The following is a 26188-nucleotide window of genomic DNA, read 5'->3' on the forward strand; positions in this document are numbered from 1 at the left end:
TTCAACCAGTGACCACTGGAGAGCACTACAACACAAATGTATTCAAGGCTACATAATGATTCTCTACAAGGTACAGCATGCAGGCACAAGATAGTTTTATGCTGTGTAATTTATGTTTAGAGAAAACGCAAGATAGGAATGCACAAAAAGATAACTTTTGAGATAGAGGATTCAAGCCTTCCTGACAGCAAACCATATTCAAGCATACTTGTTATATTATCCAAACAAATCCTACATTTTTGTAATGGATTTTATTTGGTACATTTGTAACATACAATTATAATCGCAAATGGTACTGCTTTGATACAAGTGTGATAATCTTTTACTCAACATGTACATTTGAACCCATCTTTGGAAATGGGCTGGGGCGATAATCTATAGCTTAAATAAAATAAACATAATTCATTATCATTGTAAATGGGTTTCTACCACTTGCCACAATAATATGTTATCAATCTTTACTCATGGTGTACATTTGAATGCAATTTTGGAATTGGGCTGTGGTGTTCATATTTGGCTTGAACAGTAACAAATCCTATACATTTACTATTTTTGTTACTATTACTTTTATTATTGGGCACATTTGTCTTTTCAAATGAACATTGTGGGCGAGCACAGAGAGCACTGATGATGGCAAAAACCTGAAATGTCTGCTTTACTCTGCTCTTAGAAAAAAAAAAAAAAAACCTTGTGTTTTTGACCTTGGTGTATTATTTAGTGCACAAACCTGCTCCTACATTGAACTGTACTTTTTTGGGTCCACGTACCTACTTATTTTTCTAAACATCTAGAGTGCAACAATACCCTTGATAAATGAACATTGTAAAAAGAAATCAAGTGGTAAGTTAAATGTGTGTGTGTAATCATTCTTTGCTCATGGTGTACATCTGAATACAGTTTTGAAAGTGGGCCGTGGTGTTCATCTGGGGCTTGAACAGGATGATGTAGACCTTGGGCATGAAGTAGCCGCCCAGTATGCCCAGCACGCTGACCAGTATGGCGCCCACGTGCATGGCCATGGAGTACTCCTCCCTGTTGATGCTGTAGAAGGTGAAGAAGGAGATCCAGGACAACATGAACATCATCAGGCTGAAGGTCACACACTTGCCCTCGCTGTAGTTGGCCGGCAGGTCTTTAGAGAGAGAGAGAGAGAGAGAGAGAGAGAGAGAGAGAGAGAGAGAGAGAGAGAGAGAGAGAGAGAGACTTTATCGATCCCCAAAGGAGAAATTCAATGCTACCTGGCCAACCACACACAACACATAACAGCAAGGCAAATCAAACGCATAATAAATTAGAGCTAAGAAATAACAAAACAACGAAACAAAACGAAACAAGCAACAGTTCATCATAAAAACACACAAAGAATCACTAAAACATTATACCACTTAAAAAAGACACAAGCAGCTGTCTTTAAAAAGTCTGATAGCAGCAGGAGTTAAAGATCTCCTAAACCTTTCGGTGGGGCACCTACGGAGGAGGAGCCTTTGGCTTCTGCCAGTTTTCGTGAATATGCTGAACAGTGGGTGGTCATCCATACTGTTGAAGGTCTGCACACTGCCAATGGGATCACTGATTCTTGAGAAAGCGGCTAAAACATGTCTCTGCAATAAACTGCCAATTCTGTTGAAAGTAAACTACATTTTCATGAACAAAATGAATCCAGGTAAAGACCCAGGGGTCTGTTAGACAAATGTACAGTCGTTTGAAATATTTAAGTGTAATTTTATTACTTTTCATGGCTATAAACCTGCCCACACCCTGTAAAAACAGCTGTCCCAAGGACAGACATCATCATTTCAATTGACTTAAAATGTAAAAATCACTGATATTATTGAATAATATCACCCTGATGTGAAAGTCAATATTGAAGTGGTTCTGCAGATATGCACATAGTGCGTGTAAAGCAATATTTACTACTATTTTCTGATTGCTCAAAGTGTGTCCAGCATATTAGTCACCACCGTCAGATTTTTTAAAAAAGACAATAAAATCAGGTATGCACAAAGTCATTGTCATTACTTAGGACCCCGTTTCAAACCTTTAGCTCTACTGAATACTTCACCATCACTGAAGCTCCTGTAAGTTTACAAATTTTGCCTCAATTTGTTAATTTGTTTGGACACTGGTTCTGTCCCAACCATAAACTGTCAACACCGTCGGGGGGTTTAATAGTATTATGTTACATTAATGTTAATTATATATACATTTTCAGAAGCGGCATGAAGCCCATAACAAACAGAGCAAAAACGAAGTGGCTAATGTGAGCAAAAAATGCACAATATGTAAAAGAGTGTTTTTTTGTCTCACACCGTCAGATGTCACCACCGTCAGATTTTGTTCCGCTCATCATCTTGTTCCATATTCTACTAAATTGTGCTGGTTAATGAAACATTACCAGACATGTTAGTAATAATTGTGACCCAAACTTATACTCCAGCCTCCACTGAAGTTCATTTGGAGGGTTTTTTGTCACAAAACCTGACGGTGGTGACATCTGATGTAGTTCACAAAAAAGCATGTGTTTTACATGTTTTTGACAAGTTTTAAGAATATGCTTCCAATAAGTATCTACAATTATGTTGAATTGTAAAAGTAATTCACTTAAATACATATTTTTTTACTTCTAATTCTGTCTGACGCTGGTGACAAAACCAAGAAAGAGCCCATTTTATGAAAAATGTAAAACATGGGGAGCTTGGCCAATACATTCACTGCACAGCCAAGACCTTCATCTATGATAATACGCCTCTATATTTTGGATTTGAACAACTTAAAACCTGTTTATGCCACATTTTCAATAATCTAGGCCTACTTCCTAGAGTATCTAACAAATGAAGAAAAAAGTCATGCACAAACATACTGTGCACACACAAAAATAAAGTGTTTATGCTAGATGTCATTGACTTGAGAGGGCTATTTATTTTGCTAAATGTAGGTAATAATTAGTTCACTTTCACCACCTTCAGATTACTGTCACCACCGTCAGTTCTTAAGTCTCCACCGTAAGAAGGAGTTTTGGACATTTTAAATGAATGTCCTTACAAAATTTTCCTTTGGAGTTGTTGAATTACCAAAGTAATTGCAAATTTAAGCCTACACGAATATTTGTGAAATTACAAAAAATTGTTTGATCTATTTAGGCATTAAGTAAGCATTGTCTGACAGCACATATTTTTAAATTAGAACACATGAAGCCGTATTAAAATAGAATGAAAGTGAATTTTCAACATTTAAAGGCGTATGTGTGAACCAAAAAACACACACAATCACATAAAAACTTCAGATACATATGCAACCAAATCAATACACTTTTTATTGCTTTTAAATTGTGTCTGACGGTGTTGACAAAAAACAATGTATGATCGGAGAAAAACCTGATTTCTGAAAAAAATTCAAAATGGTGAGATTGGCCTTGTGCATTTCTGAAAAGCCAAGACTTTTGTCTACGAGGATATACCATATTATTTTGTAATTCACTTCGGTTTTTTCTTTCGAGATTACAACCTGTTTTAGCCACTTTCTCAAGAATCAGTGGTCTACAAAAATGAACTTTATTTTTCAAAAAGCAGCGTTTCCATCACCCAGACCCATATGCCTGATGAAGATCCAGGGTGATCGAAAGTTTATTTTTTGGAGCTTATTGCCAGTGTGCAGACCTAGCCTACCTACTTCAAATGTCTGACACTCTTGTCTGGCACCTGCAAAAAGTGTTTTTGGATGTGCTATCCAAATCTACTGGTCGTCCATACTACCTTTGCCCATGTAGCTCAGGCAGAAGCAGAGCAGACTGAGGCTGCCCACAAAGAAGAGCTCCACGAAGGCCCCGGGGGACATGGTCTTGCTGCACTCCTCCACCGTCCGGTCTGGGTAGAAGGCGTGGTCCAGGCTGGGTTGAGGTGGGTCCAGGGCGGTCCTGAGGACCGACACCAGGAGCACGGCGGCGGACACAGCGGCGATCACGGCCTCCTGCCCGTGGCTCTTGGACCAGGTCTCATACCAGCGTGGCAGCCTGGAGGAGGTACAGGGTGCTGAAAATTGCACTTTTCGTACTATCCATCATCTCCATATCCGCCATTTTGAATTTCCAGAAATAGACATTTTTAGCTGCAAAACCTACTGTACTTTGGTCATACTGGTAAATATTAGTTTATTATTTAGTAAATATTCATGAAAAGATCACATTTGGCAATAGGCAGCAGTTTCAATGAACAGCATAGTTGCAATACCTTGTCTGACCACCATCTTACACAGTGCACCTTTAAGTTAGACAATCAGTGCATACAAGCAAAGATGAGATGTTAGACAGACTAAATAGACAATTTCAAATTTCAAACACGTTCAAAATTCTACATTCAAAAGTTAATGTTAATGAGTAAAATATAAACAAAAAACTACCAAAAAACCAACAACAATAACAACAAAAGGCCAGGAAGGGGTACTTGCACATTGTTGTAAAAAACATTTTAGTAACCTAAAGGAGGTAGACTTCCAAGGAGCAGCAAGAAAACCAAAATGCAACAAAGACCAGAGTTCAAGAACAGAGTCTGAAGACATTTCTTGAGCTGTCCTAGTCCTAGTCAGACTCTATGGGATGATGTGTTTGTGTGTGTACTCTACTTAACCCTGTACTAATGTATATATATTTTAAACTAACCCTACTTAGCATCTGCACTTGTTGCTCTGTATATTTCCTGCACACTTTGCATCTGCTAGTGATGTTAACCCCTTAGCGTAGAGCCTATGTTATAACGTGGCACCAAAATTGTAATGGCTATGTCTTAATGTGTTACTTAAGGCTCTCTGTAATGTCACTGCAATGTTGTTATGATGTAGTTGAGTATTTTCAGCAAATAGTGAATAGGCCCGCCGGCAACATTATCTACAGTAAGAGGCTACCTATGATTATGTCCTCAATTGCATCTGCCAGATGCAATGTAATGTTAAAATACCCCGTCAAACTGTACCTGGAGGACCACTTGAAGATGCAAACCACCTGCAGGGCGCGCACGGTAATGCAGGACAGACACACGGTGATGCTGAACACGTACAGCGGCTGCTTGAGCAGGCAGCCCAGCGCGCTCGGGTGCCCGAAATGACACACCGTGCTGGCGGACGCGGCCGTGAGGGCCAGCAGCATCACCAGGCACGTCTTGCCGCCGGCCGACTTGACCACGGGCGTGCCCAGGTGGAGGAGGAAGAGGAGCGCGGTGCCCAGCGTGAGGAGCAGGGTGGCGCCCAGGAGGAGGAGCAGAGCGATGGCCAGCGGGTGGTGCCAGGGGAGGAAGAGGAGGGTGCGGGAGGAGCACGCCTCGCTCGCCTCCACCGACCACTCGTCCACCTCGCAGGACGGGCAGCTGGTCTCACCTTGACAGGGGAGGAGGCAGGTAAATATAACAACAAAGTGAAAGTCCATTGGGAAACTCCAACTCCCATTGTCATTGTGACACAGCACTCCACAGCAACAAAATTGAATGTGTGCCTCACTCGTGCAAGGGGGCTGCTCTCAATGACTGCCTGTACATGTATTGTACCTAATCCGCATTATAGTATTTTCAACAAGTTACAAAAGGGATAAAAAAAAAGATAAACAACTGTCTGGAAACAGCTAGTCAAACCATCTTTACATTTCCATTGCTACATGAACACACATGAAACAATGATTCATAAGCATATGAGCACTGTTCATCAGCTATCAAATAGGGTAATGTACAACTGTATACTGTGAAATAACAAATTATGATCCATATTATTTTCAGCTCATGATGAGCAAATCATGTCAGATCTTCCATGTTATGTTCATAAAAAAGCACACACACCATAAGGAAAGAGAGCTGGATACAGTACATTTACATAACATTGCACTTAGCTGACACTTTTATCCAAAGCGACAGGGCATTGGTTACAGTAGTGGAGTGAAATTCAGGGAGTGGAAGGGTGGGATTTGAACCTGGAACCCTTTGATCTAAAGCCCATCTCCTTTTAACCACTAGGCCACGGCTGCCCATTAACTAGTAGCAAAGAGATTTAGAATGCTGCCTACCGGTGTCATTGAGGAAGGTGTACGCGGGGCAGGCCATGCAGTCAAAGCAGCACTTGTGCTGTCCGGTCATCAGCTTCCGATAGCCCTCAGGACACTCCGGAGAACACAGGGACTCAGGCACCTGAGAGAAAGCAAAACGGCATACAGTACATAATATTAAACACACTTACACAGGCAGGCATACTGTACATGTGAAAAATACACACGCACACACACACACACACACACACACACACACACACACACACACACACACACACACACACACACACACACACACACACACACACACACACACACACACACACACACACACACACACAATGTCTCTTTCTTTCCATCTCTCATTGTCTGCACTGTAGCAATGCAAAGAAAATGAGATGTCATATTCTAAAAGCTAATATATAAAAAAAACTAACTGAAGAAAAACATAGAAGTAATAATTCCATATTGCTGATGAATTATTACAGTCATAGAAGGAATACAGACAGACCATGTCACCGGTCCACCACGGTATCTTGGTTGAATCGACGGTCAGCGCCGGTGGGTCAGGGAGGTACTCTCCAACCGTACGCAGCCTCCACTCATCCCCAGCCCACTCCCAGGTCACAATGTCATAACCCGTCGGAGGATCCCCGTTCTCATCGAAGTACACTGAAGTGTTTCTGATGGAGAATCTGACCGTTTTCAACCCTTGGAAAACCTGAGAAGCAAAGACACCCGATTTGATGTCCATGTGATGATGTGGCACACCCCATAATATTAAGATAGTAACTTACAGTATATAACTAAGGATAGCACAAAGAACACAAACAGATTGATGCAAACTCTCCTTTTAAATGAGGATGAATTCGGGTAAATTGGGACTGCAAATGGAAATTAGCTATAATCTTTACTTTTGTTCCCATGACTTGTGCATGGTCCCTGCTTCAACAAAACAAAACAAAACAAAACAAATCGAAACAAAACAAATCAAAACAAAACTAAACTAAACTAAACTAAACTAAACTAAACTAAACTAAACTAAACTAAACTAAACTAAACTAAACTAACTAAACTAAGCTAAACTAAACTAAACTAAACTAATTCACCACATTCCACACACACCCAATATTAAATCTTAAATCAAAATTAACAGCAGTCCTGACAATATATTTATTCATACAGTACAGCTTCTGCTAGAAAGTCACTAAAGCCTCTTTTCCACTGTTGGTTTTCTGGTAGGCCTACAGCTCAACACAACGCAACTCCGCCACCAATTTTTGCTCTTCGATTGACCTGTGCCACGCCCAATCGAAAAAGCAAAAAGTGGCAGCCCAGTCGCGCTGTCAAGCTGTGTATGCCTACCAGAAAACCGGCAGTGGAAAAGAGGCATAACAGGCATAAAAGCCAATACTGTACCATCCAAGAACAGAAGCGATAAGCTGACCTACGTACTGTACCTGCCAGGGGTCCACGTCCCGCCTCTGGCATCCCCCCTCGCTGCTGCACCCCAGCGCGTCGTGCAGTGCGTGCGCTATGGCGTACACGGCCTTGTAGACATTAAAGGAGGAGATGAGGTCGTAGTTCAGCAGAGGGTAGTTCTGTGTCGCCATGGTGATGAGATCAGTGTTCTGAAGACAAGGGGCACTGTGCGCTGTGACACTGACATTGGCGCCCTCCTGAGTGTCGTTCAGGACGGAGAGGGACTGCTCCTCGAACTCCCCGAAACCAGAGAGGGTCGAGCTTTGCACGGACACGCCCAGAACCGTCCCGATGGTGCGGATGTTTTCGATGCCGGACACCAGCGTGGCGACGGACCAGTCCTCGGTGCCGATCCAGACTTTGTTGGTGACGTTCTGCTCGATGACGACGGGGAAGAAGCCGCTGACGATCCTCTTGCTGGAGAAGACCACGACGGTGCTGACCTTGGTCTTCAGGATGCCCTGCACGATGCCCACCAGCTGCTCTTTGGTGTCGGCGTCGCTGTTGGCCACGATCACGCCCTGGTAGGCCACGCAGATGCCGTAGCCCGCCGCCAGCTCCGACAGGCTCTGCATGCCCTGCAGGCCGTACTCGTTGTTGCTGCCCAGTAGGGCCACCCAGGTCCAGTTGAAGCGCACCAGCAGCTCGATCATGGCGTGCACCTGCAGAGGGGGTCAGCAGTAATAAGCGTGAAAGTACATTTGTGGTGTATTTACAACACTAGCACATGATGTTACATAGCTCTTGGGCAGTCATGGGTAAGCGGTTACGGCGTCAGACTTGTAATCCCAAAGTTTGCCAGTTGAACCGCACCAGGAGCTTGATCATGGCGTGCACCTGCAGAGGTGGCAAAAATTAAGGTGTGAAAGTGAAGTGAAAGTCCAACTGGGAAACTCCAACTCCCATTGTCATTGTGACACAGCACTCCACAGCACACAAGTGTTCACTGCACACTGCACACAACAAAATTGCATTTCTGCCTCATCCATGCAGGGGGGCAGCCCACAATGGCGCCCCAAGGGAGCAGTGCGGCGGGATGGTACCATGCTCAGGGTACCTCAGTCACGGAGGAGGATGGGCGCGAGCACTGGTTAATTACTCCCCCCACCAACCTGGCGGGTCAGGAGTCGAACCAGCAACCTTTGGGATGCAAGTCTGATGCCCTAGCCACTTACCCATGACTGCCCATTGTAACAAACGAGATAGATAAACTGTGTTGTTACTTATAAACACAAGAAACACTACAAGGACCCACTTGATCTTGACTTGATTTGATCCAACCAGTATCGAGTCAGCTGATTGTAAGAGTACACACAGGTCTACTTTTTACTCAGATAAGTTACCTATGCTGGAGGGAAACTGTGTTTTTTTCTTTTTTTACATTTCTTTTTTTACTTTTGACACCTCTGTACCTGGTACTTATCGCTGGGGATGGTGCGGAAGAAGGCTGGGTAGAGGCGCTTGTTGCTCAGCAGCTCATTAGAAGCTTCGTAAGAGATCTGTAAAGATGGAGAATGGTAGGAGTTGTTACCATACTATTTTTTTTTTTTTAAAGTTTGGTCTGTCCCATTCTCATTCTCAGTTTTACCTGACTAGGTAAAACACCCATTCTCATTCTCATTCTCATTCAGTCATACCTGAGGCACCAGATAAGCTCCCAGGGCCGCCGCTGGGACGAAGCTGTAGCTGCTGCTGTCCGGTCCCACCACAGCCACTGGCCTCTGTACACCCTGGACGCCGCCCATATAGGGGAAAAATGGTAAAGAACTTATAAGAATTATATATATAAAATGTATGATTTACTCCTGAAAGGGGGCCCTTTTGGGTGCTTTCTCATACAAAATTATAGTATGGACAAAATATTATATGAAGCATACAAAGAAAGTATCATACACATTATCTTCAAAATCCATGTACAATTTGAACTTTATTCATACTTTCGCCTAATAATTCTGTATGAGAAAACACCAAAAGGGGCCACTTTCAGGAGTAAATTTAGACTACCTAAAGAATGTATATCTGTTTCATATAAAAAACCTGGTGTATGATTTTAGAATATCCTTTTTAGAATATACGTAGAATATAGGATTTTAGAATATCCTTTTTAGAATATAGAATGTATGATTGTAGAATATCCTTTCCATATGGGCGGTCTCCTCCTCCTCTGGTGCTCCCCCGCTGGTCTGCTGTTGCTGCAGGAGGTCCACGGTGGCCAGTGTGCTGGCTGGCCGAGAGCAGGTGTCGTAGGCCTCGTAGCCCAGCGTCACCCCAGGGAGGAGGGCCGGGCTCGACGTGCCATTGTTGATCTCCTCCACAGCAAATCTCAACGCTTGCAGTAAGTGATAGCCGTGCTTGTTTTCGAGGCCACTATATACAAGGATGAGGGGAAAATGAAAAGCCATTGATCAGCTTGGAGCAGGCTTCACTGTTAAATAAAGGGGTAATTCCTCGCACTTCTGTTTTAACTTCTGGTGCATCGACGAGAGAGAGGCAGGAAATTGTCACTGGAGAGACAACACAGGAGTGGCACAGATGTAATTATTTTTGTTTTTTTATTCAAGTGCACAACATTAATAATAATAAAAAATAATTAAATCTGTGTTGCTCCGGTGTTGTCTCTGCAGTGAAAATTTCCTTCACTCTTAAATACTAAAAAAAGTTGGCGATTTCTTTATACTTTATGGAATCTAAATCTATACAGGAACAGACATATGGCAGTCAGCTCTCATCACTTCTCAATCTCTGTATGACAGAAGAATCTAAAAATGCAGTAAGACCATGTTTTCTGTAAATTTCCACATACTAGAACAACTACATTGGCTTTGTCTTGTGAATAAAAACTTACTCTTTGCAGTCTCCAAGATAGGGTTGACCGGTATCCTCATACTTAGTGTTGTGGAGTGGAAACCAGCCAGTGATGGAGTAATCCCCAGGAAGCTGAAGCCCCACACCATCACCCATGACAACCGCATCAGGACCAGGACCATGCATCCAGATGGAGCAGAGCAGCAGGAGAACACCGTGGAGCATCCTCACCTCTCCCATCTCTCCATCGGTGTGTGTCGAGGAAGATATCGTAATGGGTGATATATGCTCCTCATGGTTACCTTTCATTCCATGAAACACACGCCCAAACACCCACATGTTTACACACGCACACACACACACACACGCGCGCACACACACACACGCACACGCACACACACACACACACACACACACACACACACACACACACACACACACACACACATAGACGCATGTCCGTGCAGAAGTGGGAGTTGATTTGCATTGTCCATCTCAGGGTGTTATGAGTTTGCATGGGCCTATTTGTATGACTTACCACACTATTTCTTTACTGGGTGAGAAAACTGAATGGATGCAATAGCCCATGTCAAACCCACATGAAACAGATGTACAAAAGATGTACATGGCAAAACAGGTTTTCATCAAATCTTATATGAGAGATGGGCCACTTTCATAGTATGGGCCATAGACAGTAGGTACTGTTGGTGTAGGTGCAGTAATCACTTGACAGAAATACAGTATGAGAGAAATATTGATAATGATAATGATTTGCATTTGCTGTTTTTCAAACAAATAATCTCCAAAATCAATGTCAAATGTCCCTCCAAATCAAGTTTCCAAAATGAGTGGTGAGTGGTCATGGTGACGTTGTGGCGTTCTCAGAGAGAGAGAGAGAGAGAGAGAGAGAGAGAGAGAGAGAGAGAGAGATTTTTTTTTAATTTACAAAACTCCTTTATTACAATTTCTCGGAATACAGCAACACAAAAAGTGCCATGAAGTAACAATCACAAAAAACTAAAGTTACATAGGTAAATACATCTTACATCTCAGCCAGGTGCCAATACATGTGTAAAAAGCAATTCATCGTTCCTAACAGAGCACACAGCACCATTATGACACCAGATTTGTTCAAAAACCTCCACATCGTTCATTAGCTTATAGAAGCGAAAATCAATTAAAATGCGAGATCTCACAAGGGCAGCAAAAAGCAGCACAATATCAACACTAGTGTTTTCTTCAATTTTGTTTCTTCTGCTGATATACATAGCCATTTTGGCTTGGCCCACAAAAAAAATAAAAAAAATTGACACTTATTTCGTCGTCTCCGCACATATTTCGAGCCACAAATAAAAGATACAATGGAAAACTGCTCATTGAGCATTGTGAAAAGCAAAGATAAAACATTACACAAAGGTTTCAGCCTTACACATTGCATAAATGCACGAAAAATGGTTTCTCTTTGAGGACAAAAAGGACACTCAGGGCCAACCTCAGGGTATAACACAGAAACAAAAGCATTCACTGCAAACACACCATGGAGGATTCTCCATTGGAGATCCCCACACTTCTTGGTAAAGGGTGGCTTGTACAACACTCTCCATTCAGGTGCTGTCAGGTAAGAGCACACACACACACACACACACACACACACACACACACACACACACATACACACACACACACACACACACACACACACACACACAGTATGTGTCTCGCACTTTAACATAGTCCACTACGACTGACACCTCGCTGCTGTCAGGAAAACACACACACACACACACACACACACACACACACACACACACACACACACACACACACACACACACACACAGTATGTGTCTACACTTTAACATAGTCCACTACGACTGTCACCTCGCTGCTGTCAGGTATACACACACACACACACACACACACACACCACACACACACACACAGAGACGCACGCACGCATGCACACACACACACGCACACACACACTATGTCTCTTCACTTTAACATGGTCCACTACAACTGTTGTTTCTTTGCTAACACGTGCACAGTCACACACAATTCACTTCAGTCCGAGTTCAAGGGGAAATTTATTAGTCCATCTTTTGAAGGAGGAAGGAAACCAACGCACACCAGTGATTTCGAGGTGCAGGTAGCGGGTGCAAGATCATTTTTTTTAGAAGAACATACCGCACACTCTTGTCATCGTGCTGCAATTTATTAACAAAAACAATGTTTCGGCTCCTACGACCTTTCTCAAGTTCTTACACAAGCAAAGTGGACTTTACCCATTATTCAGGGGTCCCAGCATCACACGTCTCATAAAATATATGATGTTAAAACAAAATATGACTAGGGGTGGGCATAGATTATTTTTTTCAGTCTAGATTAATCTCACTGTAATTATGAAATGAATCTTCTATATCAAAATGGCTCATTCAGAATAGGCACGGTAGCAAAATAATGACCAAAAAAAACATTGGGGGGTTCTTAAGACAAATGGCGCATTAGACCAGAGCTCATCTTTTTTTCCAGAATGCACCTCATCTTCAAAAAAATGGTCATGTTGATACTTGCGCTACAAGTTGTAGAGAGGCAAATACAGATAAATCTATCAAATATTTAGGCTATTTACACGTAATCAAAATGACCTCAACAATTCAGCATTTCTAATGGAGACAGAGAGAGAGAGAGAGAGAGAGAGAGAGAGAGAGAGAGAGACAGACAGACAGACAGACAGATAGACAGAGAGAGAGACAGAGAGAGAGACAGACAGAGAGAGAGAGAGAGAGAGAGAGAGAGAGAGAGAGAGTTACAGTAGAAGAGCAGGGTAAGGTACACATGTCAGTGATCCCAGAATTCTTACTACTGTATTGGTGTATTGGTGGTGTATTGGTGGTGTATTGGTGTGTAATGTGCCCCCACATATATGCAGTTAAAGAAAACTTTATTTGATCCTGACAATTTACATTGACAATTTCTCAATTAATTGAAGATGGACTCCCACCGACATGTTTTTCGTACAATGGGGCGACATAAACCCAAGTGGCCAACAAATATGCAGTTTATTTTAGAACTTTATTTGATTTACATTTATTATTTTTCAAACAAATAATCTCCAATTTTTTGTGTGTAATGACACTCCCACATACAGGTATATGCTAAAAATAACGGTAACACTTTATTTTAGGGACACAGCTATAAGCACTACATACAATGTTAATGCCTGCATAAGTAACTTGTAAGGCATGTACTAAGCAAACGCTAAGGCTAGAGATCCATTATAGCGTTACGTTATCGCAGCTCGACGTACTGGATGTCCCAGTGTCGACGCACTGCTACTACAGCTCGCGTGGCCCGGGAGTTATATACAGGAAGTATATCAATCTACATTTCTAGCCGTTTTTATCCATATAGCAAACCAACTGCCCCTAAATTACAGTTCAAAATGCTCTTACCGAACTCGGCACATGTGTTTTTTTCACACACTGGCCTCGTGTTGTTATGCCTATGGTCGAAATCGAACATAATCATTTGAACCCAGGCATCATAAGCACATGCAACATACATGCTTGTGGTCTATATTTTGTACATCCAAAAGTTCGACAGATGTCAAAAATCTAGGCCTACTTTTACCGAGGGAAATGCACCTTCGTGATGACCACAGGTATCATGGGACATCTTCATGTAATCAACAGTCATTGGGTAACGCAGTCCGTCAGCCGCTGCTAATTTGCATAACTTTCGGGAGAGCTCAACTCTTTGACGTGCCACCAGACCCACGCTCGCCGTGCCGGAATCCCAACATGCTTTGCGAGTCCGGTAACGACGATATGCCGCATTTCATTGAAAATGAATTGAATGCGTTGGTACGGCTTGCGTAAAACTGACAAATGGATTTGCACCGTTAGGCCTACTAGGTCCTTACTAAGGTTAAATTGGTAATAAATCCCTTATTGTACATGAACAAGACATTTGCGAAGACATGCCTAACAAATGTGTGATGTTGCTTTGTACATGCCGTACAAGTTACTTATACATGAACATTGTATGTAGTAGTGCTAATAGATGATCCCTAAAATAAAGTGTTACCAAAAATAACTTTATTTGATCATGACAATTTACATTGATAATTTCTCAATTAAGCAAGCTCCAAGATCTTGAAGAATATGCAGTTTAAGAGAACTTAATGTCATCAATGGCTTACATTTATTATTGTTCAACTAAACAGTCTTCAAAATGAGTGGTGAGTGGTCATGGTGATCTTCTGGTGTTCAGAGAGGGAAGAGCAGGAAGCCACTGAAGGTGCAGGGTTTATTAGGACTGTCATAAATCCTCCTGAGTTCTGGTATCATCAGGTTTACTCTATCTCCCTTCTCCAGCTGCAGAGTCAGGCCACCGGACAGATAGTGGAACTGTCCATCAGTGTCATACTCACGCAGGCTCATGAGCTGCTGTCCATTCTTATGCATCCTGATATACATGGAGCGTCTGTATAGATCATCCATAACAGTGAACCTGAAGTAGTAGACCCCCCTGACTGGAGCTGTGAAGAAGCCCGTTGCGCTGCTGTAGGCCTCTCCTACATTGGTGATGACTTTCTTGAACACCAAATTCAGGTCATTAATCACAGCATATTGGTATCCGGATCCAGATTCCTTTAGACCTGCTGAGAAGGCCACCTTGGGTGCTGCTTTGATCTCTCTATCTAGATTCTCCACTTCAGTCTCAGTGGATGCCAGTCTGGTCTTCACTGCTGTCAACTCTGCCTCTTGTGCTGCATTTTCCTTCTTCAGGTTGTCCACCTCCGTCTTCATTTCTGCTTTGGTGTCCTGTAGCGCCCTTTCCAGAGCTTCAACCTTGGTTTCACTTAATGCCAGCCTTTCTTTCACTGCTACATTGTCTGCCTCATCTCCAATACGTTGTAGTGTTACTCTCAGGTCCACCATCATGTCTCTGAGTTCCTTCAGCTCAGAGACGTCCGGGGTAGAGAAGTCAACGCCGTTGCTGTCTGTCTGGACTCCACACATGGAGAGCAGCAGCACCAGCAGTGAGATGGCAGCCCTCATCTTCCAAGTCACTGCAGAATAAAACATTCAACAGATTGACTGTCAAAGTCAAGTCACAGTGTAAGTTATAGTCTTCAAAAGGCAACAAAAGCCAACAAAAGGCTAGCAGAGAAATCAGAAATTGTGTTTGACCACTCTCCAATGTGCAGTTATATTACAAATGTAGCAGAGTGGAGGTTGGTAGGATTACTAACTTTTAAGCAATTAGGTTTTAAAAGGTGACTACGCCAGTCTCGTTAAGGGTGAGACAACCCAGATGTTAAAAATACAATTTTCCCCGACAGGTTCTAGATGACAAGGATGACACAGCTGTTGCACATACAATAGTTTTTATTTTCTTCTGCTTTCAGTCTTATTCGTTTTCAAAATGAGCAGGCAGTTCACTTGAGTCCATATACACAAACAGAGTCTTAACTCTACTGAAGTCAATACAGGTACATATCGTGAAACGGTGACGGCTTAAGTGCGAGAGCACTGAGTAGGCCTAGTACAGGTAATTTACTGAGTGTGTTAACTACCCACTGCACTGCGAATGCAAAATAACACTGCAATCAATCAAAACTGTACACACAAAACATAATCAAAATAAACAAAATAAGTCACAGCACACTAAAATGATTCACAGTGAAGAGGTAGCCTATGTTTATCAAATCAGGCCTCTTGGCAGAGAGTTTACTATACCACTCAGGGGGATCTACACCTCACCAATAAGTTTACACGATACTGCTACAAATCTCAACCGGCCAGTCCCCAATCACTCATCCCTTGTCTAAGGGGTGGGTGACTGGAGCTGACCGTGTCAGACCGTATGGCTGAAAGACGAAAGCGTCGCGCACCTGCGCAAAGGAACAACAACCTGCCACTACTAAAAGAGCTCGTGGTGGTAAAAGGCAAAATAACAAACACAAACACCGGGAAAAGACGGCGGCGTCCCCCCACCCCAGCCAATTGACAATAATGTGCTCAACCTAGAAAGCACAAGACAGACTGGGTTAATGCCAGGGAAATGCCATTATCAATGAGCAAGGTGTGGCATGAAAGCCACAGGCACAGAGTGACGGTTAATTGGAAATTACCTTCAGTTGCAATTGGGAAGCACTGGACCGAGCTTGGAAGTCTACGGTTGACCCTTGCTTCACCATGCAATGCTGCAGTGAAACAACATCTCGTTAGCCACAGTACAAACATAATTGGCTATCGCCAGGTGCACACAGAAGGGCTTACCTTCGAGCCGGTTAGGCTACATGCGGCAACCTGGCGTCCGCATTTCAGCTGCGCTCTACGCGCTCCAGTGTGGGTCCAACACCCAACACGCCAACATCACCTACTTCACCCAGCGTACAGGGCTTCCCCAAGCGCCAACCGGTACTGAGGTTAGCCACACCTGGCTAACAGACAACATAGTAGGCAATTTATACTAACCGGAAGGGCTCCACCCTCGCCCACACGGGCAGCTGTTTTCAATTACAACATGCACACTAACAGGGGACCTAGTCCAACCTGTTACATTCGCCCCAGCTTTGAATCGGTACCGTCCCGGTGCCGCACTGTAGCTCACCCTATGATGGGGATAGACACACACACACGCGCGCACACACACACACGCACACACCTGCGCGCACACCTAACACATACCCAACACATTTATCAACAACAACATAACCACCACGGCACATATACACACACAAAACAATAAAACGCCGGATGGCGATGGAGTGGCCATGGTCGAGTCCCCAGAGAGCGGCCGGCCTCCGCCCGAGGTGTGGCTATCCAGCCCAGTCCTGGCTGGTCCTCTGGTCGGCTGCTGGGGGGTGCCCCGGCGCTGCTCACTCTCCGATTGGACTGTCGGCGGGGTTCGCACACGACGAGAGACCCGTGGCCCATCACACTCCCGTGCCAGGTGCCCTGGCTGGTGGCACCTCCAGCACTTGATTGGTGACCGTGGAGACCGGGGCCGCGCAACAACCCGTGGCCAGTCGCACTCTCGCTCCAGGTGCCCTGGCTGATGGCACCTCCAGCACGTGAGCGGCGACCGTGGAGACTCTGGCTGCGCGTCGACCCATTGGCTCAGCAGGTCCAGCTGCCGCTGGTTCCGCGCTGCCATCTCCTGTAGCTCCGCCAGTTCAATCATTTTGGGCCCTGGGTGCCCGCCGCGGTGTCGCCCGCCGAGGGGGCAGCCGCCGTCTTTCCCCAGTAAAACAACAAAAAGAAAAAAAGAAAACCACGAGCTCTAACCAACAGCTGTGCCTCACAGGTCATCCATAGCCGACATACGCCAAAATGTAGTGGGCGAGACCGTTACAGGAAGTAGTTCGACTACGCCACCCCCGGGGGTGGAGCCCCCGGAGGAAATGAATTAGGGGTAGTTACAGATACCCCGGACCAACACACAATGTACCCGCACAATAGATTACCAGGCAAACACAGGTTCGTGCACAATGGAGGCAGAGACAGTGGTGACAATTAATAATTCAAATCTTTATTATTCTTTGCGTTATAAAAATATATTTCTCTCACTCTTTGTAATAGAAATTTGTCATATGGTCAATGGTTGAATGAGTGTATGTATGTGGTTGGTTGAAAGTGAGAGCACCACTGAATAAGCGCTGTGAGTTTGTGTTTTTCCTGTAGAAGCGGAGCAGCAGCCGAGGTTGGGAGACCGCCCCTCTCTCGAGATTTGGACCAGCCATCCCTGTGAGTTTTTGCATTTTCCAAATTTGTCTTGATCGGTTTCCGCAGCATGTCGCGGGACGCACAAGAGATTAGGGATGAGTTGGCTGAGGTAAGAGCCGAGAATGAGCGCTTAAAGGCCTCCCTCGCCCAGCGGGCCACAAGTACGAGCACACTAAATGGTAGCGCCCCGGCAGGGTCCGCTACAGAACGTTTGGTCCTTGTCCCAAGGGAAAAGAAGTGCCCATTGTTTAGGGGAAATGGGGGCATAAGTATCGAGGCGTGGAAGGAGGAGGCGGAGGCATGTATGCGGGCGCGCCATTTTTCTGCTGCCGAGAGAGCCTATTTTCTTTACGATCACTTGGATGGCGAGGCACGGGATGAGATCCGCTATAGGCCGAGAGAAGAAAAAGAAAACCCAGAGAAAATTTTTGAAATTTTACAGGAGCTTTACGGTTGCCCACAGTCATACGTGGCCTTGCAGGAGGCGTTCTTTTCGAGAAAACAGCAAGAGGGAGAGACATTGTTAGAGTTTTCAATCGCATTAATGACCCTTATTGATAAGGTTAGACGAAATGCGCCTGAGGGAATTCTTAACGCTGACGTTCTTCTGCGTGATCAGTTTGTGGAGCATGTTAACGAGGGCGCCTTGCGTCGTCACTTGAAGAGTTTCATTCGGACCACGCCGTTAGCCACTTTGATCGCGGTGCGTAAGGAAGCCATGCGTTGGGAACGGGAGGGCGCTGCCGAAACGCAGCGGCCGCGTAGCTTTTCCTTGTCTTCACTCGATCGCTCCCTTGGGGTCCCTGGTACCTCTTGCGCCGTAAGCATGGATCCCCGTGGTGGGGCGCCGACCAGATCTGATATGGAGAAGTTGCAGGCCGACATGGCGAAGCTCATGGAAATGGTGCAAAATCAACAGGCTCAGTTGCAGCATTTTTCTCGGGGTGCGGCCACACAGGGGGAGCCACGGAGGCGAGGTCGGTCTCCTCGGGAGGGACCCCTTGTCTGCTGGCGCTGTCGTGCGACAGGCCATATTGCTGCGGATTGTGACGGAGAACGAGTGGTGGGGCCCCCACAAGCACCCTCCCGTAGAGGCTCCGGGTTTACGGAGAATGGGCCCCTCCAACCGAATCAGCCCTCGGGAAACTGACGCCCACCGGACTGAGGAGTCACAGTCCGGGGGGGGCCTCTCTTGGCTCACGTAATGCCCTTGCCCCTGCCAATGCCGCCGAGGCGTTACTTTCTAACTGTCCACATCTGCTCGTCCGGATGGGCGGGGTTCAGGTCCCCTGTCTCATTGACACTGGGTCTATGGTGTCCACCGTCACTGAAAGTTTCTTTGCTGCCAACTTCGAATCTATGGGGCAGGAGCGGTTACGCTCATGTCACTGGCTGCAGCTCCGAGCGGCCAACGGCCTAGAGATTCCTTACTTGGGCTACTTGGAGCTGAATATTGAGCTTTGCGGGAAGAGTATGCCTGATTGCGGTGTTCTGGTCGTTCGCGACCCCCCAGGGGGCACGGCTTCCGTGGTCCCTGGGGTTCTTGGTATGAATGTTATCGGCAAGTGTTATAAGGAACTTTTTGGGCGGCACGGTCCCACGCTTTTCGATCTCCCATCAGTGTCAACTGCCCCTCGACCGGTGCTGAAAGCGCTGCAACACTGTCATCAGGCTGAAATCCGGCCCACCCCCGATACCAGCGGCGTGGTGAATGTCCGGGGCCGTGCGCCATGGCGGGTTCCGGGGGGGACCATGAAGTTGATTCCTGCCACCTGCCCTGAGCAACATTCAGGGCTTGGAACCCTCTTTGAGCCGACGGACCGGGGGTTGCCCGGGGGGTTGCTGGTGTCCCCTGCCTTGGTGCAGGTGACCCGTGGCTTGGTGCAGATCCCTGTAGTTAACGTCGGTTGTACGGACGTCCTGCTGTACCCTCGTACTAGACTCGGACAGGTGAATGCTGTGTCGATCATCAGCTTGCCACGGGACGTGGTGGAGGTCCGTTCCGTGGCCGCCATTACTGACCCTCAGGCGCCTGCCCCGTCGCCTTTGGAGACACAAATCCGTGCAGTGGACTTGTTACCCCTGCCTGCCGAGGAACAGGCTGAGGTCCGGGCCCTGCTTCTGAGGTACTCTTCGGTCTTCTCCGCCCATGAGGGCGACTTGGGTTGCACTTCCCTAATCTCACACGACATCCCGCTGTTGGATCCGACACCGGTCCGGCAGCGTTACAGGCGCATTGCCCCCTCCGACTACGAGGCCGTAAAAACCCATATCAACCAGCTCCTCCAGGCGAAGGTCATCAGAGAAAGCAGTAGTCCATTCGCTTCTCCCATTGTTCTAGTCCGGAAGAAGGATGGGAGCTTGCGACTCTGTGTCGACTATCGCCTGTTAAATGCCCGAACTCGGAAGGACGCCTTTCCGCTTCCTCGGATCGAGGAGACATTGGACATGTTGGCAGGTGCCCGCTGGTTTTCTACGATGGACTTAGCCAGTGGGTACAACCAAGTCCCCGTGACAGAAGGTGATCGGGCCAAAACGGCATTCTGTACCCCCTTCGGGTTGTTCGAATGGAACAGAATGCCTTTTGGCCTGTGCAATGCACCAGGTACATTTCAACGATTAATGCAACGTATGTTCGGCGACCAACAGTGTCATTCCGTTCTACTGTATCTTGACGACATCGTGATCTTCTCGTCCACCGTGGCGCAACATCTACAGCGCCTGGAGATGGTCTTGACCCGGTTGCAGTCGGAGGGGCTGAAGGCTAAATTAGGGAAGTGCGCGTTCTTTAAGCCGGAGGTTCAGTACTTGGGACATGTGATCTCTCAGCACGGTGTCTCTACCGACCCTGGCAAGGTGGAGGCAGTGGCCACATGGCGGCGACCTGCCAATGTGTCGGAGCTCCGATCGTTCCTAGGCTTCGCCAGCTATTATCGACGATTCGTCGAAGGATTCGCAAAGCTGGCCGCGCCGTTGCATCGATTGGTGGCCACCTTGAACGGGAGCCGTTCCCGTCGGCCCTCGGGGCAGCAGTTTCTTGATGCATGGTCAGAGGATTGCGAAAGAAGTTTTGAGGAACTCAAGGGTAGGCTCGTGTCGGCGCCGGTACTGGCGTACGCGGACTTTAGCCGCCCATTTATTCTTGAGGTCGACGCCAGCCATTGCGGACTGGGCGCGGTCCTCTCGCAGGAGGTGGACGGCAAAGTCCGACCGGTGGCATACGCCAGTAGAACGTTAAGACCTACAGAGAGGAATATGAACAATTACAGTTCTATGAAGCTCGAGTTCCTCGCCCTAAAATGGGCCGTCACCGAGAAGTTTCGCGAATATCTCTTGGGCCAGAAGTGTGTCGTGTACACTGATAATAACCCCCTGAGTCACCTCACTACTTCCAAACTCGGGGCGGTCGAACACCGGTGGGCCGCACAGCTTGCATCATTTGATTTTGAATTAAAGTACCGCTCGGGTAAATCTAACGGTAATGCGGACGGCCTGTCGCGGCAGAATCAGCCAGACCAAGAAGACGTGAGTGACCTGGTTCCGGGTACAGCGGTCCCTAGATTGCTGCAACAGGTAGCGGCTCAGGGAGATGGCGGCACCGCCTCTCAGTCCAGTGTCTCGGGGTTGTTCCCCCACGCTTTGCCGGTTCTGCGCACTCTGCAAGCAAGCGACCCCGGTGGTCAGCTGCAACCGGCCGCTGTCCCGGGGGGTAGCATCACCGCCTCTCAGTTGGTTGTTTCGGTGCTGCCCTCCTACCCTTTGCCGGACCTGTGCGCTCTGCAAGAAGGAGACCCTGTTATCCAGCCGATTCTGGCCTTCTGGAAGGCGCGTCGGCGGCCTACTCGTGAGGAACGGGAAGCTCTGTCACCCTTGGCCTTGATCCTGTTGCGGCAGTGGAAACGGTTTGTGGAGAACGATGGAGTCCTTTACCGGAGAGTGCTACACCCCAGTGGCCGTGATGAGTGCCTCCAGCTGGTTTTGCCGGCTGCCCTGCAATCAGAGGTCCTAAACCAGCTCCACGAGCACCATGGCCACCAGGGGATTAATCGAACACTGGAGTTGGTTGGGCAACGGTGTTACTGGCCCCGCATGTTTGCGGAGGTGCGCCGATGGTGTGAAAAGTGCCTTAGGTGCCAAGAGTCCAAAGGGGAGCCTCCTCTAGCCGCCGCGCATATGGGCCACCTACTGGCATCTCGGCCCAACGAAGTGGTAGCTGTGGATTTCACGCTTTTGGAGCCCACGTCGGGGGGGGTGGAGAACGTTTTAGTCATCACGGACGTCTTCAGTAAGTATTCCATCGCCGTCCCCACCCGGGATCAGCGGGCCTCGACGGTCGCCCAGGTCTTGCTTGTGGAATGGTTCTACCGGTTCGGAATTCCTGGTCGGCTCCACTCCGACCAGGGGCGCTGTTTCGAGGGCACCCTGATTCAGCAGCTTTGCGGGCTGTACGGGGTCCAGAAGTCCCGAACCACCCCGTACCACCCGGCCGGGAACGGCCAATGTGAGCGATTTAACCGCACTCTACACAACCTCCTGCGTACCCTACCGGCCTCTCGGAAGCGCGACTGGGCAACTTGCCTGCCGCACGTAACCTTCTGTTATAATACCACCCCGCATCAAGCGACAGGAGAATCGCCACACTTCCTTATGTTCGGCCAAGAGCCACAGCTACCCGTAGACTTCCTCCTGGGCCGAGTTCGGCCACCGGTCCATGGTCGAGTGTGCGACTGGATACAGGAGCATCAGGCCCGGCTTCAAGTGGCATTTGATGGGGCTCGGGAGCGTTTGGCCGCAGCGGCGGAATATCGCAAGGACAGACACGATGCACGGGTGAAGACTGCTGTTTTAGAAGTAGGGCAACGGGTATATGTACGCAACCTCGGCGTGCGAGGTCGAAATAAAATCCAAGATGTGTGGAACTCCCAGGTACACATGGTGGTGCGTACCCCTTCGGAGACCGGAGCCGTGTACACGATCGCCCCCGTCAACGATCCAACGAAGCTGAAGCACGTTCACCGCAGCATGCTGAAAGGAGTGGTGGGCCCCCTGGCCCCCGACACCCCCCGGGGTCGGGCCGACCAGGCGAACCTACCCCTGTCGACTCAGGGGAGCTATCGAGCGAAGAAGATATCCTTCTTGGGGAGCAGGTGGGCGATGCTGACTTGGGTGTCCCAGCAGAGCCCCATGCACCCCAGGGTGGCACCTCAGGAGGAAACGAAGGGCAGCGTCGGACTTCGCAGGCTTCCCCCAGCAGTTCGGCCGCTCAGCTACCCGGTCGTGGCACTAGCAGCAGCGAGGTGCCCCCACGCCGGACTTTCCGGTCTAACGCGGGACAACACTCTAATCCCCATCGGCTGCCTGGTGGGGCGACTTCAAACTCTTGATGGAATTTTGGATCTGGGAGTGGGGGGGAAAGCGTACCTGCATCGTCGGGCCGACGATTCAACATGTGGGGGGTAGATTGTAATGGAGCGCTGCTCCTTTAAGGGAAGTCTGACGCTGCGGCACACGTCACCACGCCGCTCGTAGAGGCTTATGGGAAGTCTCTTCATAAACACTGCCAGTGGCTAGTATTCGGTAAGCCTGCAAAGTTCCCCTTTGCGCGTTTCATCGCCACCGGCGAATGCTGTGGTTGCTTCTCCCCTCGCCGTCGAGAGGAGTGCGGTGTCCAGTTCAGATCTAGGAGATGTGGACCATTTCTTGTCCTCGTGAGTATGTGGACCATTTCTTGTCGCTGTTTATGTGCTAGCCAGCAGCTAGTGGCTAACTTCGCGTCTGCTGTTCTATAGGTTGTGATTCCAACTTGGCGTCTCTTACTTGGCTAGAGTGATCTCTTGCTTCTCCACTGGCAAGGACTTCGGTGGACAATACCAACGGTTACCTTGCGCCTTTCCCGTCTCCTGCACGCCGGTATGTATTATAGTGGGTTAGCTTGTGCCTTTACCCAGCTCTGACTGTTTGTTTTCTTACCATGGTTGCTAACGACGGCCATTATTATGGTTTCAGCGTGTGGTCGCTACCGGCGCCTCGGCCGTGTACCTCTGTATTGACACTCCGACTGTGAGAATTGCGCTGCGCATCGGTGCACCCTCATCTCCGGGTAAGGTAACCTCTCGGCAGCAGAATCGTGTGATAGTGGGTGTCCTGCTAGCTTGGCTAACGCTCTCCTCCTCCCTCGCAGGTTGTATCCGTGTGGCCGTGGTCAGACACACCACGCGTTTAGGTGCACGAGCGGCGACTCTTAGCCCCGGTTGTGTGGTGCCTCTGGACGCCGGGAACCCGTATCTCGGCTGCTGCTCCGGCCTCGGGAAATTGGACATTCGTGCGTGTGTGTGAGTTGGCGCGCTTTAGTTCAGTGTGTGTGTGTGTGTGTGTGTGTGTATGCGTGTGGGCGCTCGGCTCGGTGTGAGCTAGTGTGTGAGCCATTCCACAGTGTGTGTGTGCGTGTGTGTGTGTGAGTGACGAGTGAGTGTGGGGATACCTAGGGGACTGCACTGAGCTGAGCCTCTGGGGTTGGTTTACCTCATGTTTTGATTTTCGTTTACTTTCGTTTGCTGTGCCTAATTTCCTTTTTTTCATTATTTCATCCAATTATCTAATTTCTTATTTAACTGCATGTATTTACTGGATTTTGATTTATTTTGCATGGTTTGCTGATTTCTTGTTGTTTCTGTTTGCCGTGAATTATTTCTGTTTGTTGTGAACTATTTCTTTACTTTTTCTTTTGTTAATCCTGAGGTGTGCCATTCGCCCTATTGTGTTAGCTGTGCCAGCCCCTAGTGGCAAAGTCTGCCAACCTGAGTGTGGGTTCTAAGGCCTTAGGCCTACCAGGTGTGTTGTCTATTGTGAATTAGTGAACATACTTTGGGGCCGGTGTTTACAGATCCGCGGGTGTGGTGGCAGCACACCCACCCCTGCACTTTACTGTTACCGTGAACATACTTTGGGGCAAGTGTTTATCTATCTGCGGGTGATTGCGACAGCACACCCACCCCACTGCACTTTGTGAATTGTGAGTACCTTTTTATATTTTATTACAAAGAGTGAGAGAAATATATTTTTATAACGCAAAGAATAATAAAGATTTGAATTATTAATTGTCACCACTGTCTCTGCCTCCATTGTGCACGAACCTGTGTTTGCCTGGTAATCTATTGTGCGGGTACATTGTGTGTTGGTCCGGGGTATCTGTAACTACCCCTAATTCATTTCCTCCGGGGGCTCCACCCCCGGGGGTGGCGTAGTCGAACTACTTCCTGTAACGGTCTCGCCCACTACACATAGAAAAGAAATAGACAATAGTCAACACACACACACACACGCACGCACGCACGCACGCACGCACGCACACACACACACACACACACACACACACACTTAAGCTTCTTTATTCACGATGATTGTCTACAATTACATGTTGTTTCTAAACAACACCTGTTATTAATATGTTTTATAGACTTCCAATAAAAATTGATCTTACCTTCAAGAACGCCCCTTCTGTCACTGGTGTCTGTAGCAGTAAGACTGATGGCAGAAATTGGCGCAGCAGCAGTGTCTGGAATTGGACTCCGTGATCACCCTCTTTTTATAAGTCCCTTCTTACACCTATTCCCAGAACACGGGACGCGCAACACACAACACACACATGCAATACACCTCCTGAGGAAATAATTAAGGACAAAAATGCAACGCGGTGGTATAGCAACAGTATTGCAAGACGGCCTGCGATGTTCTCTTCCGTTCGGCCTGTGTTGTATTTCACACACTGTTTTTCACAACTCATCTGTTGATGAAGACATTCTTACTTTCACACACAAAGACAGGCTCCAAGTGTATTTATCAATCTGGTACCCGAGCTCCCACTCACCACTATGTATCCACCATGGACAAGAGCAAGTCAGTGAATCAATGTCACATATACCGAACAGTTGCCCTTTTTTGAAAAAAAAGAAAGGCCTTTACGTTTCCCATCATGACAGGAATGTGAATATTTTATAGATTGCCATCCTTATTTTCTCCATCAGTGTCAATACACAAAATCTGTGTTGTTAGAGAGGACATGATTGCCAACCGCGGTTCTGCAAAAATGTCTTTATTCTCTGATTTGAATGCCACCAGGCCGGATATGACAATTATTGAT

General features: G+C 47.1%; 2 protein-coding genes across 3 annotated transcripts; both read right to left on the reverse strand.

The window, feature by feature from the left end:
- Positions 1-48: 48 nt before the first annotated feature.
- Positions 49-10522, reverse strand: LOC134456849 (taste receptor type 1 member 1). The gene is made up of 10 exons (XM_063208427.1): positions 10350-10522; positions 9676-9871; positions 9142-9234; positions 8917-9003; positions 7483-8166; positions 6534-6743; positions 6041-6161; positions 4965-5364; positions 3753-4009; positions 49-1132 (listed from the first exon to the last, which is right to left on the reverse strand). The coding sequence occupies exons 1-10, from the start codon at positions 10493-10495 to the stop codon at positions 864-866; spliced, it is 2463 nt and encodes an 820-aa protein (XP_063064497.1). The 5' UTR covers positions 10496-10522; the 3' UTR covers positions 49-863.
- Positions 10523-14329: 3807 nt separating this feature from the next.
- On the reverse strand, positions 14330-25702 carry LOC134456850 (complement C1q-like protein 2). Of its 2 annotated transcripts, none has more exons than XM_063208429.1 (2): positions 25529-25702; positions 14330-15386 (listed from the first exon to the last, which is right to left on the reverse strand). In XM_063208429.1, exon 2 carries the CDS (start codon positions 15373-15375, stop codon positions 14581-14583), a length of 795 nt encoding a protein of 264 aa, XP_063064499.1. In that variant the 5' UTR covers positions 15376-15386; positions 25529-25702; the 3' UTR covers positions 14330-14580. The 2 variants fall into 2 exon arrangements, with proteins under 2 accessions (XP_063064499.1, XP_063064498.1); XM_063208428.1 differs by having other exon boundaries at positions 14330-15414.
- Between the last annotated feature and the right edge of the window lie 486 nt (positions 25703-26188).

The sequence above is a fragment of the Engraulis encrasicolus genome, chromosome 10 (genome assembly GCF_034702125.1).
Source record: "Engraulis encrasicolus isolate BLACKSEA-1 chromosome 10, IST_EnEncr_1.0, whole genome shotgun sequence".
Lineage (NCBI taxonomy): Eukaryota > Metazoa > Chordata > Actinopteri > Clupeiformes > Engraulidae > Engraulis > Engraulis encrasicolus.